This window comes from Caretta caretta, chromosome 8 (genome assembly GCF_965140235.1).
Source record: "Caretta caretta isolate rCarCar2 chromosome 8, rCarCar1.hap1, whole genome shotgun sequence".
NCBI lineage: Eukaryota > Metazoa > Chordata > Testudines > Cheloniidae > Caretta > Caretta caretta.
This window is the reverse complement of record NC_134213.1, coordinates 91,478,221-91,491,325: the sequence shown is the minus strand read 5'-3', so window position 1 is coordinate 91,491,325 and position 13,105 is coordinate 91,478,221. Positions and strand designations below refer to the sequence as shown.

At 48.1% G+C, this 13,105-nt stretch overlaps 1 protein-coding gene across 2 annotated transcripts in view; it reads left to right on the top strand.

Annotated features, from left to right (window-relative positions):
* The first annotated feature begins 4,566 nt into the window (after positions 1–4,566).
* PGM1 (phosphoglucomutase 1) overlaps positions 4,567–13,105 on the top strand; it is a 33,738-nt gene continuing 25,199 nt past the window's right edge. The window contains exon 1 of one of the 2 annotated variants that reach the window (XM_048862135.2): positions 4,567–4,895. In XM_048862135.2, coding sequence (XP_048718092.1) covers positions 4,650–4,895 — 246 coding nt within the window. In that variant the 5' untranslated portion in view covers positions 4,567–4,649. Of the gene's footprint in view, positions 4,896–5,286; positions 5,401–13,105 lie in introns of those variants that run through there. The other variant, XM_048862136.2, reaches the window with a different exon arrangement.

Here is a 13,105-nt window from a genome sequence, read left to right as displayed (position 1 = left end):
CATGCCAGCCAACCCTTTGCAACCTGATCCAATTGCTTAGAAAAATAAGCCACAGGACGTCTCCATGCTCCTAACAGCTGTGTAAGCACTCCTAGGGCCACCACCCTTCGTTCATGTACATACAACTGAAATGGCTTAGAGAGATCCGGCAGGCCCAGAGCCGGGGCTTCCATCAATTTTTTTTTCAGGATTTTAAATGCCCTGTCAGCCTCTGGGGTCCAATAGAAGGGGTCATGATCTGCTCCTTTTACACAGTCTTACAGGGATTTAGCCCACAGTCCAAACTCTGGGATCCAGATCCTGCAAAAGCCTGCCATACCCAGAAATGCCCTGAGCTGCTTACGAGTGCTTGGGGTAGGAACTTGACAGATAGCTTCCTTTCCTTTTTTTTTTTTTTTTTTCGCTTGAACGCTGACCTTAGCTGTAACCTGATTCCTTTACCTCAGACAACACAGTTCTTAGGAGGATATTACAGTCGTCTCAATCCGGCTTGTGACTACTGAGGCACCCCTCAAAGACTGATATAAACCTGCTTGGGTTCGTTGAGAATTCCCCAGCCTGTGTTTTAAAAGCTGCTAAGTCTATTGGATTGAATGGCACATGAGTGTAAACTTGCATAGTGGTAGCCTGACGTCCGTCTGCCTGTGGGCAAGCCACAGCAGTCTCGGTAAGCAAAGGATAGAGTCCCACCAAGGGGGCAATCTCTGTAACCCGAGGCATCCTACCTTTATAAGGTGGGGGTGTGGGGGCCGAAGGGGACACCAGCTCTGCCATTACAGTGGTGGTGGGGATCTGGGGACTAACATTAGCTGCTACCGAACCAGTCGGAGTCAGATTACAGTGCTGTAAAATATCTGGTCGAGTACATAAAGTCAGAAACAAATGCGCATACATATGTTCATTCCATTTCCTTGTTCTCTGACAGAACAGGAGTAACTGAAGGATCGTGTTGTAATTAATTGACCCTCCTGGTGGCCACCATTCCTGCTCCTCTAGTTGATATTGAGGCCAGTCAACTGTACAGAATCGTTTTAATTGGCTCTTAGTCATCGGATCTGCACCAAGTACCTTTCAGTTTGCTAGAATGCACTCTAGAGGCGTACACCGTGCACTAACCCCTGAGCTCTGTCCCTGTCCCATACCTACAGGGTAACTCTGGGCGTCCCCAGGTTCCAACAGAGCATACAATCCGGATTTCAAAAGGTTCCTACCTTATCCAAGGGACCAGTTCTTCACCGTCGTCCACAACTGCAAGGGACCAGTTCTTCACCATCATCCACAACTGCAAGGGACCAGTTCTTCACCGTCGTCCACCACAATTGCTTCTCCACTATATGAGTGTGTTGCACCGTTGTGCCCTCTGGGGTCGATCAAATCGCGTCTCCTCCGAGGCCCCCGATGAACTCACCGGTGCGCGCTGGGCATCGGTTCTCGCCGCAATCCTCGACCTCCAGGAGGGGTCCGGGCAAGGCTAAATTGCAGCCTCTGCCCACCCAGGGACGCCAAAAGCTGTTGCTGGCACCCAGTGCCGAGAGGCTGAACAACAGCTTGAGTTGGTTCGCTACCCCGTGTGCTACACCCAATAATCACAACGGGGTAGAGAAGCAGAAAAGTTTATTTGAAGCTTCAGAAAGGTACAGGGAAATTTGAATCTCAAATCCTGTACACAGAGCAGGAAGTTACACAGGCTTTTATACATCCTTTTTCCCAGCATACTTACCCAATAGCAAGCTGCCCTAAGTATCCATATAGCCAGCCAATCCAGTTCCCAGCTAGTTCCCTGATTCTCTGTATCATTTGTTAAACTATACATAAAGCTGCTTTATTCAGCATTGTTCTTCCATATCTGCCCTGTTTGGCCTTGCTTAGTTTCAGGCAGTCTGACTTTGCAACATATTGTTGCAGATTCTCAGCATAACTGCTATGTGTGCCTCCAGGCGAGGGGGCCAAGGACACCTGGGCCTAGTGCGAGGGGGCTTCATCGACACTCGTGGTCTTCCATCCCCTCGAGTTACCTAGTGGCCATGCCCCAGTGTCCCCAACATAACCACCGCCCATCATTCAAAATAGTTATAAGAAGCCCTTAATGTCTTTAATAAAACCCGGTGGCTTGCACAACAGGGGCCCCAAATCAAACCACAGGCCACCCAGGAATTTGAATGATGTGGGCAGATGGCTGTAAACGATCTCCTGTTTGATTCCTGCTGTGCTGTATTCAGGGAAGCAGGACTGTGTACATTCTTTGTAAGGAAATAGGTGTTTCTTTGGTGCAATCCTATCACCAATTTCTCCCCCTAAATGGAGCTACAGTACCTACAAGACCTTGAATTTTCAGCTAACTGCTCAGGTCACCATGGCTACTCAGAACTTTATGAGCTAGATAGCAGAACCTTGTACTCCAAATGCTCAGCTCTGTTCCCCATGAGCTAAAACAGAATTGGCGCTAGATGTTAGCAGCATAGGGCCTATGTTACAGTTGTGCAGTTCTGATTTCAGCAATAGAGGGCAGTGGTGCACCTACCTACACACAAACGAACCTTTTTATTAATTAATAGAAGCAGAAAGATGGGGGCTTCATGGACCTGGTGCTATCTACTGTACTCAGACACAGAAATACATGGTGTGTGCCCTAAAGAGTTTCCAATCTAATATATAATAATATGTTGTCCTTATGTAATGCTTCACATCTTTTAATTGCTTCACAGCCTTCACTGAATTAGTGCTCACTTTCACGCCACTTTGGAGGGAAGCATTATCCCCATTATACAGATAGGGAAGAGAGGTGGGTAGGTGATTTATCCAGGATCTCAGAGAATCAGGGGCAAAGCATGTGGTTGTGGTATAAATATATGTTTTTCACTGAACAACACTACATTCAGACAGCAGAGGTCCATAGTGCCAAGTGTCCATGCCCACACTGTATGCCTTTATTTGAAGAGCTCCACAGCATTATTACTGATTGGTACAGGCAGGTTAATCACAGGTGTGGTGACTGTTGTCAGTCCATGACTGGCCAGTATCCCCTCCTGACCTTAAGTCCAGTCTTCAGAGCTTGATATACAAGGTCTTCATCTCTGAGGCAGGCAATGTGACCTAAAAGGACCAGCCAACGGTGGCCAACGATGACTTCTGTCTGCTCGAGGTCAATTCTCAAAACTATATCCTTATTACTGATCAAGTCAAACCATCTTATACCCACCAGTCGCTGCTGACAACACATATGAAATGCCTCTGACCTTCCTGATGTCTTGTTTAAGCAACGTCCCTGTTTCACATCCATATGAGATCCATACTTTTGGATATCATTTCATCTTTGTTTGGTTCCAGTCCCTGTGCAGGTCCTTCATGACTGAGGCTGCTAAACCAGTACTCCTTAGGACGTCTGGCTGGCTGCGTCTGTTTGCTGACAGTTTACAGCCTAAATAGATTAATGAAATCATACGCTACACATGGTTTGTCCAGAAGCACAGAGGTCTGATATCACAACTTTGGGCCAACCCTCTGGATTCTTGTTTTTGCCCAAGAAAGTCTCAGCCCAGAGTAGCTGTCTCTTGCTGGAAGCTCTCTAGTGCAGTGGCTCTCAACCTTTCCAGACTACTGTAGCCCTTTCAGGAGTCTGATTTGTCTTGCGTACCCCAAATTTCACCTCACTTAAAAACTACTTGCTTACAAAATCAGACATCAAAATACAAAAGTGTCACAGCACGCTATTCCTGACACGTTGCTTAGTTTCTCATTTTTACCATATAATTATAAAATAAATCTATTAGAACATAAATATTGTACTTCCATCGCAGTGAGTATAAACAAGTCATTGTATGAAATTTTAGTTTGTACTGACTTCGCTGGTGCTTTTTATGTTGCCAGTTGTAAAACTAGGCAAGTATCAGAATGAGTTGATGTACCCCCTGAGAACCATTGCTCTAGTGCATCTCTGAGGGCTTGTCTTCACAACTGCACTAAATCAGCACTGCTGCACCAATGGGGTGGCGCCGATTAAGTGCTTCTGGTGAAGAGGCACTTTGTGGACCGTCGAGGTAATTACTCCACCTCCATGAGAGCATCTCCCCTGGACATAGCACAGTGTGGAGGCGGCTTTAAGTCAATGTAAGTTACCTCGCTCAGGGGGGTGGTTTGCGTCCTGACCAAAGCGTGCGATCACCCGCATAATCCAGGTCAGCAAAAGAGGCTGCATATCAGTTATACATCGGGTGACCAGATGTCCCGATTTTATAGGGACAGTGCCGATATTCAGGGCTTCGTCTTATATCGGTGCCTATTACTCCCCACTCACTGTCCTGATTTTTCACACTTGCTGTCTGGTCACCCTAGTTATACAGTTCTGCAGGGACTACAGAGGATCAGTGCCAAAGATCACCCAAGGGAGATCACCCAGTGGCCGGATCTCATCCCCCTGTAGCTCCTCCAGGGGTCGCCCTTCCCCACTCAGCGCAGACATGGGGCCCAGGCCACGGGGGGCAGCCGGGAGGCCTCGGCTCCCCTGCCTTTCAGAGGGCGGAGGAGAGGGCTGCGTGCGGGAGGCTGATGACAGCGGCAAGCTCCGCCCAGCGGCTGCGCCGGGAGGAGGCAGGGAGCCGCGCCGCCGCCGCCCGCAGCCCGGACGCGCTCGGCCGCCCCAGCCCGGCACCATGGTGCAGATCGTGACGGTCCGGACCCAGGCCTACGCCGACCAGAAGCCCGGCACCAGCGGGCTCCGCAAGCGGGTCCGGGTGTTCCAGGACAACGCGCACTACGCCGAGAACTTCATCCAGAGCATCCTGGCCACGGTGCCGCCGGCCGAGCGGCAGGAGGCCGCGCTGGTGGTGGGGGGCGACGGCCGGTTCTACATGACCGAGGCCATCCAGCTGATCATCCGGATCGCCGCCGCCAACGGGGTAGGGGGGCCCGGCCCGCGCCCGACGTGCCCGCCGCAGCCGCTGCGCCCAGGCACGCCCGGGGCAACACCCCGTGCAGCCCCCCCCCCCGCTGCCCTCCCCTTGGACTGTGCTTCGTGGGGGGCAACGTGACCCTGAGTTGTGCCCCCCCCTCCCCCCAGCCGGCGAGGGCTGCCCTGCCGCGGTCCCCACTCCCCGTGCCTGGCATGCACGGCGGCAGCGGGCGGTGCAGCTTCTAGCCGGAGCCGAGTCACGGTGACAGCGGGGGCTTGATTCCCCTTTTCCCCATCGCACGTCTCCCTCCCCTCCCGCCCCGCCGTCCGCCCGGCCTAGCGAGACTGAGAGCAACAATCTGCGGTTGATGGGGCGGGGGGAGGCTGCAGGGGGGCAAACAGTGGTTGGGGGGATGAAAGCCCTTGTTATCTGGAGGGTTGGAATCGCTGTGCCCTTCAGACACGCCTGTCGGCGGACAGGGTCTGATTGCGCATTGCCTAGGTGTGGATGGGTGAGTTACTGAGGGTTTTTGGTTTGGTTTGGTTTGGTTTTGGTTTTTTTGCACTGAGATCCCTGCTAGCGGGGGGGGAGGGGTGGCACTACTCTTGCATTCACCTTGGGGGAAAGCCTTAGGTCTGATGCTCTTTGACATTTAAGTTAACCTTTCAGGCATTAGAGATACAGTTTCCCTAGCTTGCTTCAGCAGTGCATGCTGCCCTTACTTAGACTGGCCAAAGGTTATTCTTATTGACTTTATAGGGCTTTTGTAACATTGCAAGGCAGGACTGCCTAGCGCCTTGGAATCCATCTGATCTGCATGGCAGAAACTTTTCTTGTTAGACACAATGGTTTGTTTACCCAGTTGCAAGATCACACTATGGCCGGGATGTGCAAAGGCTACAATGTTCCCACCCCACCTGCATTTAAGGAAACAGCTCTGGTCTTCTTATGCTGCTAGTTCCTCACCCGCATGAGTTAGTACATTAGCCTTGCACTAGAAAACAGGGCCTCAGGGTCCGTTGGCTTGGTTTGTTTGTGGCAGAAGGCAGGAATTGTCTGTCCCCAGCAGTGAAACTGGCTCCTAACTGCTCACGAAACTAAAGTAGTAATTATTATTAGGCTATGAAGAAAGTTCTGTCCAGGCTTGCACTTACACAAGTGCTAATGGCAGAAGCAGGAAACTGATGAAATTTTCTGCACCAATACAATGGAAGTAAATTGACTTATACAGCAGGCATTGTTACTAAAACCGTGAAACTGGGAGTATGGATTCTAATTAATGATATCTAAGATAACTGGAAATTGTAGTCTATTGATGTGGATATGCACAGAGATTCAGAATTTTAGTTTCATTGCTGAACTGTAGAAGCAATCAGATGTCTGTAATTAAAGATGGATGTATAACTTTGTCAGCAGCGTTCCCTCTAATTTTTCCCACCCGTGTGTGGAATGAATTTTGCTATGTGCACCAATGTGGAGGTGATGTGTGACACGTGACCTTCATATTGGTGCACATAGCAAAATTCATGTGGTGGGGGTGGGGCCGTGGAGTTCAGACTATGGAAGGGGGCTCAGGGCTGGGGCAGAGGGTTGGAGTGCAAGGGTGTGGGGGTCCAACTGGGGGTGCGATTCTGGGGTGGGGTTGGGGATGAGGGGTTTGGGGTGCAGGAGGGTGCTCCAGTGGTGAGAGAGGACTGTCCCCAGCAGCACCTGGGCTGGAGGGGGAGAGGCGCCTCTCCCCGCTGCGACACCTCCGGGGCAGGATAGGCACCCCGGCCCTGGCAGGTCCGGCTGGGTCTGGGCCAGGGGAGGGGTGCTGCGGCAGGTCCAGGCTGGAATGGAGTTGGACATTTGAATTCAGAATGTGGGACTGCTTGATCAATGTTAATTGTGCCCCTTGGCATCTTTCTTTGTCTGCCAGGTGGGGATGTGATGCTGCTAGGATAACTCAGTAGATGCTAAATCTGCGGAGATGAGCCTTGCCTCAGCCGGCTAGTTACATGTAACCTGACAAATGGACCCTGTCATGCTGTTCTGGGCCTCCTGGTTGTTCAGATGCGTCTCATCAGCAAGAGACGCTTTCCTTTGTAGAGTGGTGTGTAGGGTGAGCTGAAGATACTGGCTAGTTGCAGACAGTCAATGCAGCAGTGTAGGAGCATGGGCAGTTAAATCCACTTGAAGCCAATAACATCTCACACGGTAAAAATGTAATTTACAAGAAAAGTCAGATAGAACTTTGTCTTTTATATTCCCCTCATGGCAGCTGCTCACTTTGTAACCTTCAGTTGGTGCCTAAGCCTGTCGTTCCTTAACCAGAATGGCCCTTCCTTGTGTATAGCGGTGAAAGGAGTGGATGGAGCAGCTTATTTTAATTTAAAAAAGAAAAGAAAACCGCTGTGGTAGAGCCGAAATTTTTTTAGAACAGGGGTAGAGCAGGAATGTAAACGTCACATGTGTACGTAGCTGCACTGGCAGCAGGGAGCACTTCAGAGCCTCATGAATAAACAAATAATGGAATTAGTTTTAGCAGGATAAAGGACTGGTTTGTTCAAGTTTTTGGAAGCATACCCAGGCGTCCAGTGGGGTCTGGCGCTTTTCCAGGAGTCTGATCACCACACCATTGGTGATGCTTCCTCCCACTCCAGGGCTCACAAGAGGTATGGGGAGAGGGATGGAAGCTAGGCCAGCCTGCATCCTAAACAGTCCTTTCATTAGGTGTGGCTAGCGCTCTTACACTTCCCAATAACTGCTGCATCTCTGAGTCTAGGGATAGCTTTTTATCTAGGGAAGGGGACCCTCCTTAGAAAAAGTATTTCTGTAGTTTGTGGTTAGAGGGTTTTCCTTGTAATGTGCTTTCTGGGGGACTGGGGAGAAAAAGCCGGTGTGTTGTTCTTGCACACTGGTCCTGCAAACACTTATATGCATGTGTAACTTTGTGCACACGAGTAATTCCTTTTAGTTCACTATGTGTGTAAAGTTATGTGTGTCCAAGTGTTTGCAGGAGCAGGGTCCAAGTGTTTGCAGGAGTAGGGTCCAGGATTAAAGCAATCATCAGCCTGTGCTTCCCATCCCCCAAAAGCACATTAGAAGGGTAAAACTATAACCTCGACTACAGAAATATTTATTTTAAGGAGGGTCCCTTTTCCTAGGTAAACTGACACTACAGTACACATAGCTGGAGCAGTTATTTGGAACCTTTAGTCAGACACAGTTGCATGTCTTGAGGGGCCTGTTTGCCAAGGGGTGTTTACTTTGCTTAGTAATTGGTCTGAATAGGTTAAAGCTGTTTGTTAGGGCAGAATAGGGCTCTGAGAAAGAAACAGGGAAACACGAAGCAAAGGAGGAAGAAAAAAGCTGATACAGATTGTGTGGGATAGGAGGCTAACGGCTGATTATGTGCAGAAAAAAGGTTTACTTTATACAGAGCAAGGAAAGGTATTAACTAACTTAAAAACCAAACAGCTACTGCCAAAGACATCAGCAGGCTGATCATCGCTGAAGATTTCAAGCAGGAATATTATGGTGGTGCAGCTCCTTGAAACTTCTACTGAGGCAAGCTTTGTATACTTTCCTTTGTGAAGGAATTGAAAAAGAAAACCACCAAGGAGAAATTTTTTGTCATACTGAAAAGGAGAACTAAATTTCACACTAGCAGACCAGGTCTTCACTACAGACTTAGGTTGACAGAAGCTGCCTTACCTCCATCTAATAATGTATGCATCTTACACTACCAGGTCCCTTCCGCCAACCTAACTCACTGTAACATTGACTTAATTACTCCACCTCTGCGAGAGGTGTAGTGCCTGATTCACTGTTGATGGGTCGACAGAGAGGCTATGTAGATGCAGCGTTGTGTATCTTGATTGAATTGGACTCCAGAAAGTGTCCCACAATGCTCTGTTGTGACCGCTCTGGAGATTGTTTTCAACTCTGCTGCATAGCAGCCAGGTAAGCAGGAAACAGCCCAGAAACTTTTGAGTTCCCATTTCCTGTTTCATCAGCGTGGAGAGCTCACCAGCCCAGCTAATCATGGCAACTCAATGCTCCAAACGCACCTGGAGTACACTGGAAGTGGTGGATCTTACTGGTCTGTGGGGAGAAGAGTCTGGGCGGGCACAGCTCCGATCCAGCCAAAGAAACATAGACATGTATGAAAAGATCACATGGGACATGGGGGAGAAAGTCTACAGCAAGGACACGCAGTAGTGCTCCATGAAAATCAGAGACATTCCAGGGGCAGGGGGTGGGTGGGAGGTGCACTATTCCTTCCACTCAATACGGGGAGAGGGTACTCAGAACAAAAGGCAGCCATTCAAAGACCTTTGATGGGCAAAACTGTTTTGCTTTTACAGACAAGATGACTTGGTTTCTTCCCTCCCAATTTTATCCCACCATTTTTCCAAGGTTAAATTATTTTCCTGTTCTTTCAGTTTCCTTGTTTGTGCAATAAAAGTCAACGTTTCAAGAAAGAAATGCTCTATTTATTCCAGTCATGGGGGTTGAGAGGAAGAGGGGTACAGGGAAACTGATGCAACGGAAGGGATGGTATGGGAAGGCACAACACAGATAAGCAGCACTCATTACTGTGGCTCATTACTGAAATGGGTTTTCAAAGCCTTCTGAAGACACAGAGCTCCTCGCTGGGTTCTTCTTATTGCCCTGGTATCTGGCTGCTCAAAATTAGCTGTCAACCTGTCTGCCTCCACCCCTGGAAAAACTTTTCTCCCTTTGCTTCACAGATATTATGGAGCCCACAGCAGGCAGCGATAACAATGGGGATATTGCTTTCACTGAGGTCTAACTTAGTAAGCAAACTGCGCGACAAACCCTTTAAACGTCCAAAGGCACATTCCACCATCATTCTGCACATGCTCAGCCTATTGTTGAACTGCTCCTTACTGCTTTCCAGGTGGACGGGTATGGCTTCATGAGGCTGGGTCTCCCAGGATCACTCTTGGCATTTCAACATAGTCAATGGTTGCATTGTTGCCCAGAGTCACAACCCATCTTAGCAGAAGTCGATTAATGGCCCTGCACGCTTGGATCACAACAGCTTCCATGGTGGATTTACCAACTTGGATTTGATTCCCCACTGACTGGTAGCAGTCTGGCATTGTTTGCCACTCGCTTCTGCATTGTCAGAGCAGCTCTCATTTTACTGTTGCTGTGCTTCAGGGCCAGGGAAAGCTCTACACAAAGTTCCTGGAAAGTGGCCTTCCATATTCGAAAGTTTTGCAGCCACTCCTCGTTATCCCATAGCTACATAATGATGCAATCCCACCAGTCAGTGCTTGTTTTCTGGGACCGGAAATAGTGCTCTACCGTGTTGCTGCTGCGTGACTGCCAGGAGCAACCGGGAATTGTTTCATATTATGGCTTGCCTCAGGGCTGCTCGAAGGAAATCGCAGTGTTCCATGCAGCGGCTCCTGTCTCAGCTCTGGAAATACTGCAGGATAAGGCGCCAGGTGTTTGTAATGATCACAGCAAGAGTGCACAGCTCTGCAGAGTCCATGCTTCTCGGGCTATGGCTAAGGCTAAGATTTAGTCACCGGTATTTTTGGTAAAAGTCATGGACAGGTCACTGGCAATAAATAAAAATTCACGGTCTATTTCCTGTACATGAATTTTACCAAAAATACCCATGAGTAAATCTCTGCTTGTGGGCCCCGCTGCTCTGGAGGGCTGCTGCTCCGGGGGGACCCTGTTCCAGTGCTGGGGGTTGACTGCCCCGGCTGCAGCTCCTGGGGACAGCTCTCCAGGCGGCCTCTGGGTGCCCTGGAGGCCACTGCTCTAGCCACCCTGGGACTGCTGCTGCTCGGGTGGGCCCTATGGCACCCTCAGGACCGCTGCTCAGGTGCTCCCTGGAGCGAGCCACTTCTTGAGCGGTCCTCTGAACCAGCTGCCCGGGGCCGCCTGAGCAGCGGCCGGTGCAGCTGACCCCAAGGACCACCTGAACAGCTGTCCCTGGGTCACTCCAGCAACAGCTGGTGGAGCTGACTGTAGGGTGCCCTGGAGTCAGCCGCATCAGTTGCTGTGGAAGTCAGAGAGAATCTCAGCCTTAGTTATGAATGCATAGCAGGGTTTATGGGCCTGCTGTATGTGTGCTAACAAATTAGAGAAAATTTCTAGTAATTAGAGCGGGGAACACACTGAACATTTCATGTTCCCATGCTGTAGATACTCATAGTTATATTGTGTGTAAATGTGGAGCTATATAGACTGTAATTCACTTGGAATTCTTGTAGTTAATTAATCTTGAAGATAATTTCATTCCATCTGATCTAGAAAGAAAGGCAGGTTCATTTGTTCTTCTTTCTCTGGGCTTTCCCAAAACCGTTATTTGATTCCAAAATGATTCTTTCACTTTAAAACTGATTGTTGTAAGTCTGCTTTATACAGTAACTTATGCTCAGGTCTCTCATCTCAAAAGATTCTCTGCCAGAAGGTAAATGTCTTTTATAGTACAGGGTAAGATTCACTGTCACTGGTCATATAGAACTTATGGAAAGGTGACTTTGAGAATCTTAGTACAGAAGGCTAATGGCAGAATTTGGTTCTCTGCGTTTTTCAGAATCACACAGGCTTAGTTTGATACAGTTTGTGGTACTAAAAGCCAATATGTAGAAATAGCAGGAAAATGACCTTTTGACTAAGACTCACAGTCTAAAGTTTAAATTTTCTGAAAACACAGTCTTGTTTTGTCTTTTTTATCATTAACCAAAGTCAGCTCTTAGCAGGAAAAAATGCATAGTCCTGGCCACGTTCTTGCATGTCCAGTTCCTCTTGGTAGCAAACTAGAAAACTGCACCAGGAAATACACCACAGCTTTTCTATCTTTAAAAACCAGGGGTAAAATCCAGGATTTTGTGACAGGTGCCCTTCCTCCCCACCCCCATTCATCCTCAGAACAAGGATGGCATGGGCAGTGGCAGGGGAAGCTTTCCCACCCAATCTCCACTCTGCCAAGGTGGAGACATTGGGCAAAATCCTGAACCCATTGAAGCCAGTGGCAAAACACCCACTAAGCAGAATGGGCTCAGGATTTCATCCTTCATCTCTAGTTCAGCTTCAGACCTTTTTTCTTTCTTCTGGGTCTGTCCGAAGAGGTACTGATTTTAATAGTGTTTTTTTTTTTTCATACAGACACTTGCCCATTAAGGGGTAAGCTGTGAAACAGCCATCAGGTGAAAAATAAAGGTAAAAGGTCTTGTATTCCATGCCCAACCCCAACCAGTCACTGCTGATCGGCACTAACATCAAAGTAAAGTAAAAGGTTGATTCCTGTTATCTGGAAACTTCTAAAGTACCTGGTCTAATTTCAGGATGAGAACTCTGCCGGGGCGGCCTGAGATGCCTCTGAAACTTTGTGGTAGAAAGTCAAACTAAATGAAGCCACGGGAGATGTACTGGACTTTGGTAGCTGAATTCCCCTGCTGCTTAATTATACATGCATTTGGGGGGGGGGTTGTTGTACAAGTATAAATCACTTGGTTCATAGTGGCCTTTCCCCCCTGCCAATGGGTGCGTAGTTTCATGTAAATCTCCCCCATGCAATAAAAGGGGAACTTGTTCTAAGAGTTTACTTTTTGCATTTGCTTGAATAATGAGGCATTTCAAGGGGTTGGACATCCTACAGTAAGTTGAACTTACAGTGCCACCTGGGAGCGAGAAGGGAAACTGCTTGCCTAGTTGTTTTAATAAATACCAATGGGAATTTCCGATGTAAATCCTCCTGCAGTGATCAGAAAGCAGACCTGCTGTGTGAACTAAGTACAAGTAGAACTTTGTTAGTTAACCCTGGGAATTGTTTTTCCACTTCTGTACCACAAGAGGGAAACCTCTACCTAAGAACTTAACCACAGTGCCTGTGCATTTCAGGACACCAAAGTAAAGATGAGTTAGTTAATCTAATCAAGAGCTTTAAAGATGAAAAAATATTTTATTTGGATTCTTAGCCTGTTTGTTCTCTCCAGTTGCAGAGCTGAGACCTCAAGAAATCATCCCCATAGAACACTTTGCAAATGGTCACAACAATCAAATTGTATTAAAAATTATGACTTTTTTTTTTGCTTTAATAGCAAGTAGGCTGGACTGTAATGAAGTGTGGCTTCATAAATTGCTCAATTAATGTTTGTTAAATGTTTAGAGATACTTGGATAAAAGACTCCACAGAAGCACAAAGTATTATTCAAAAGCATTGTTGGTTATTTTTAACC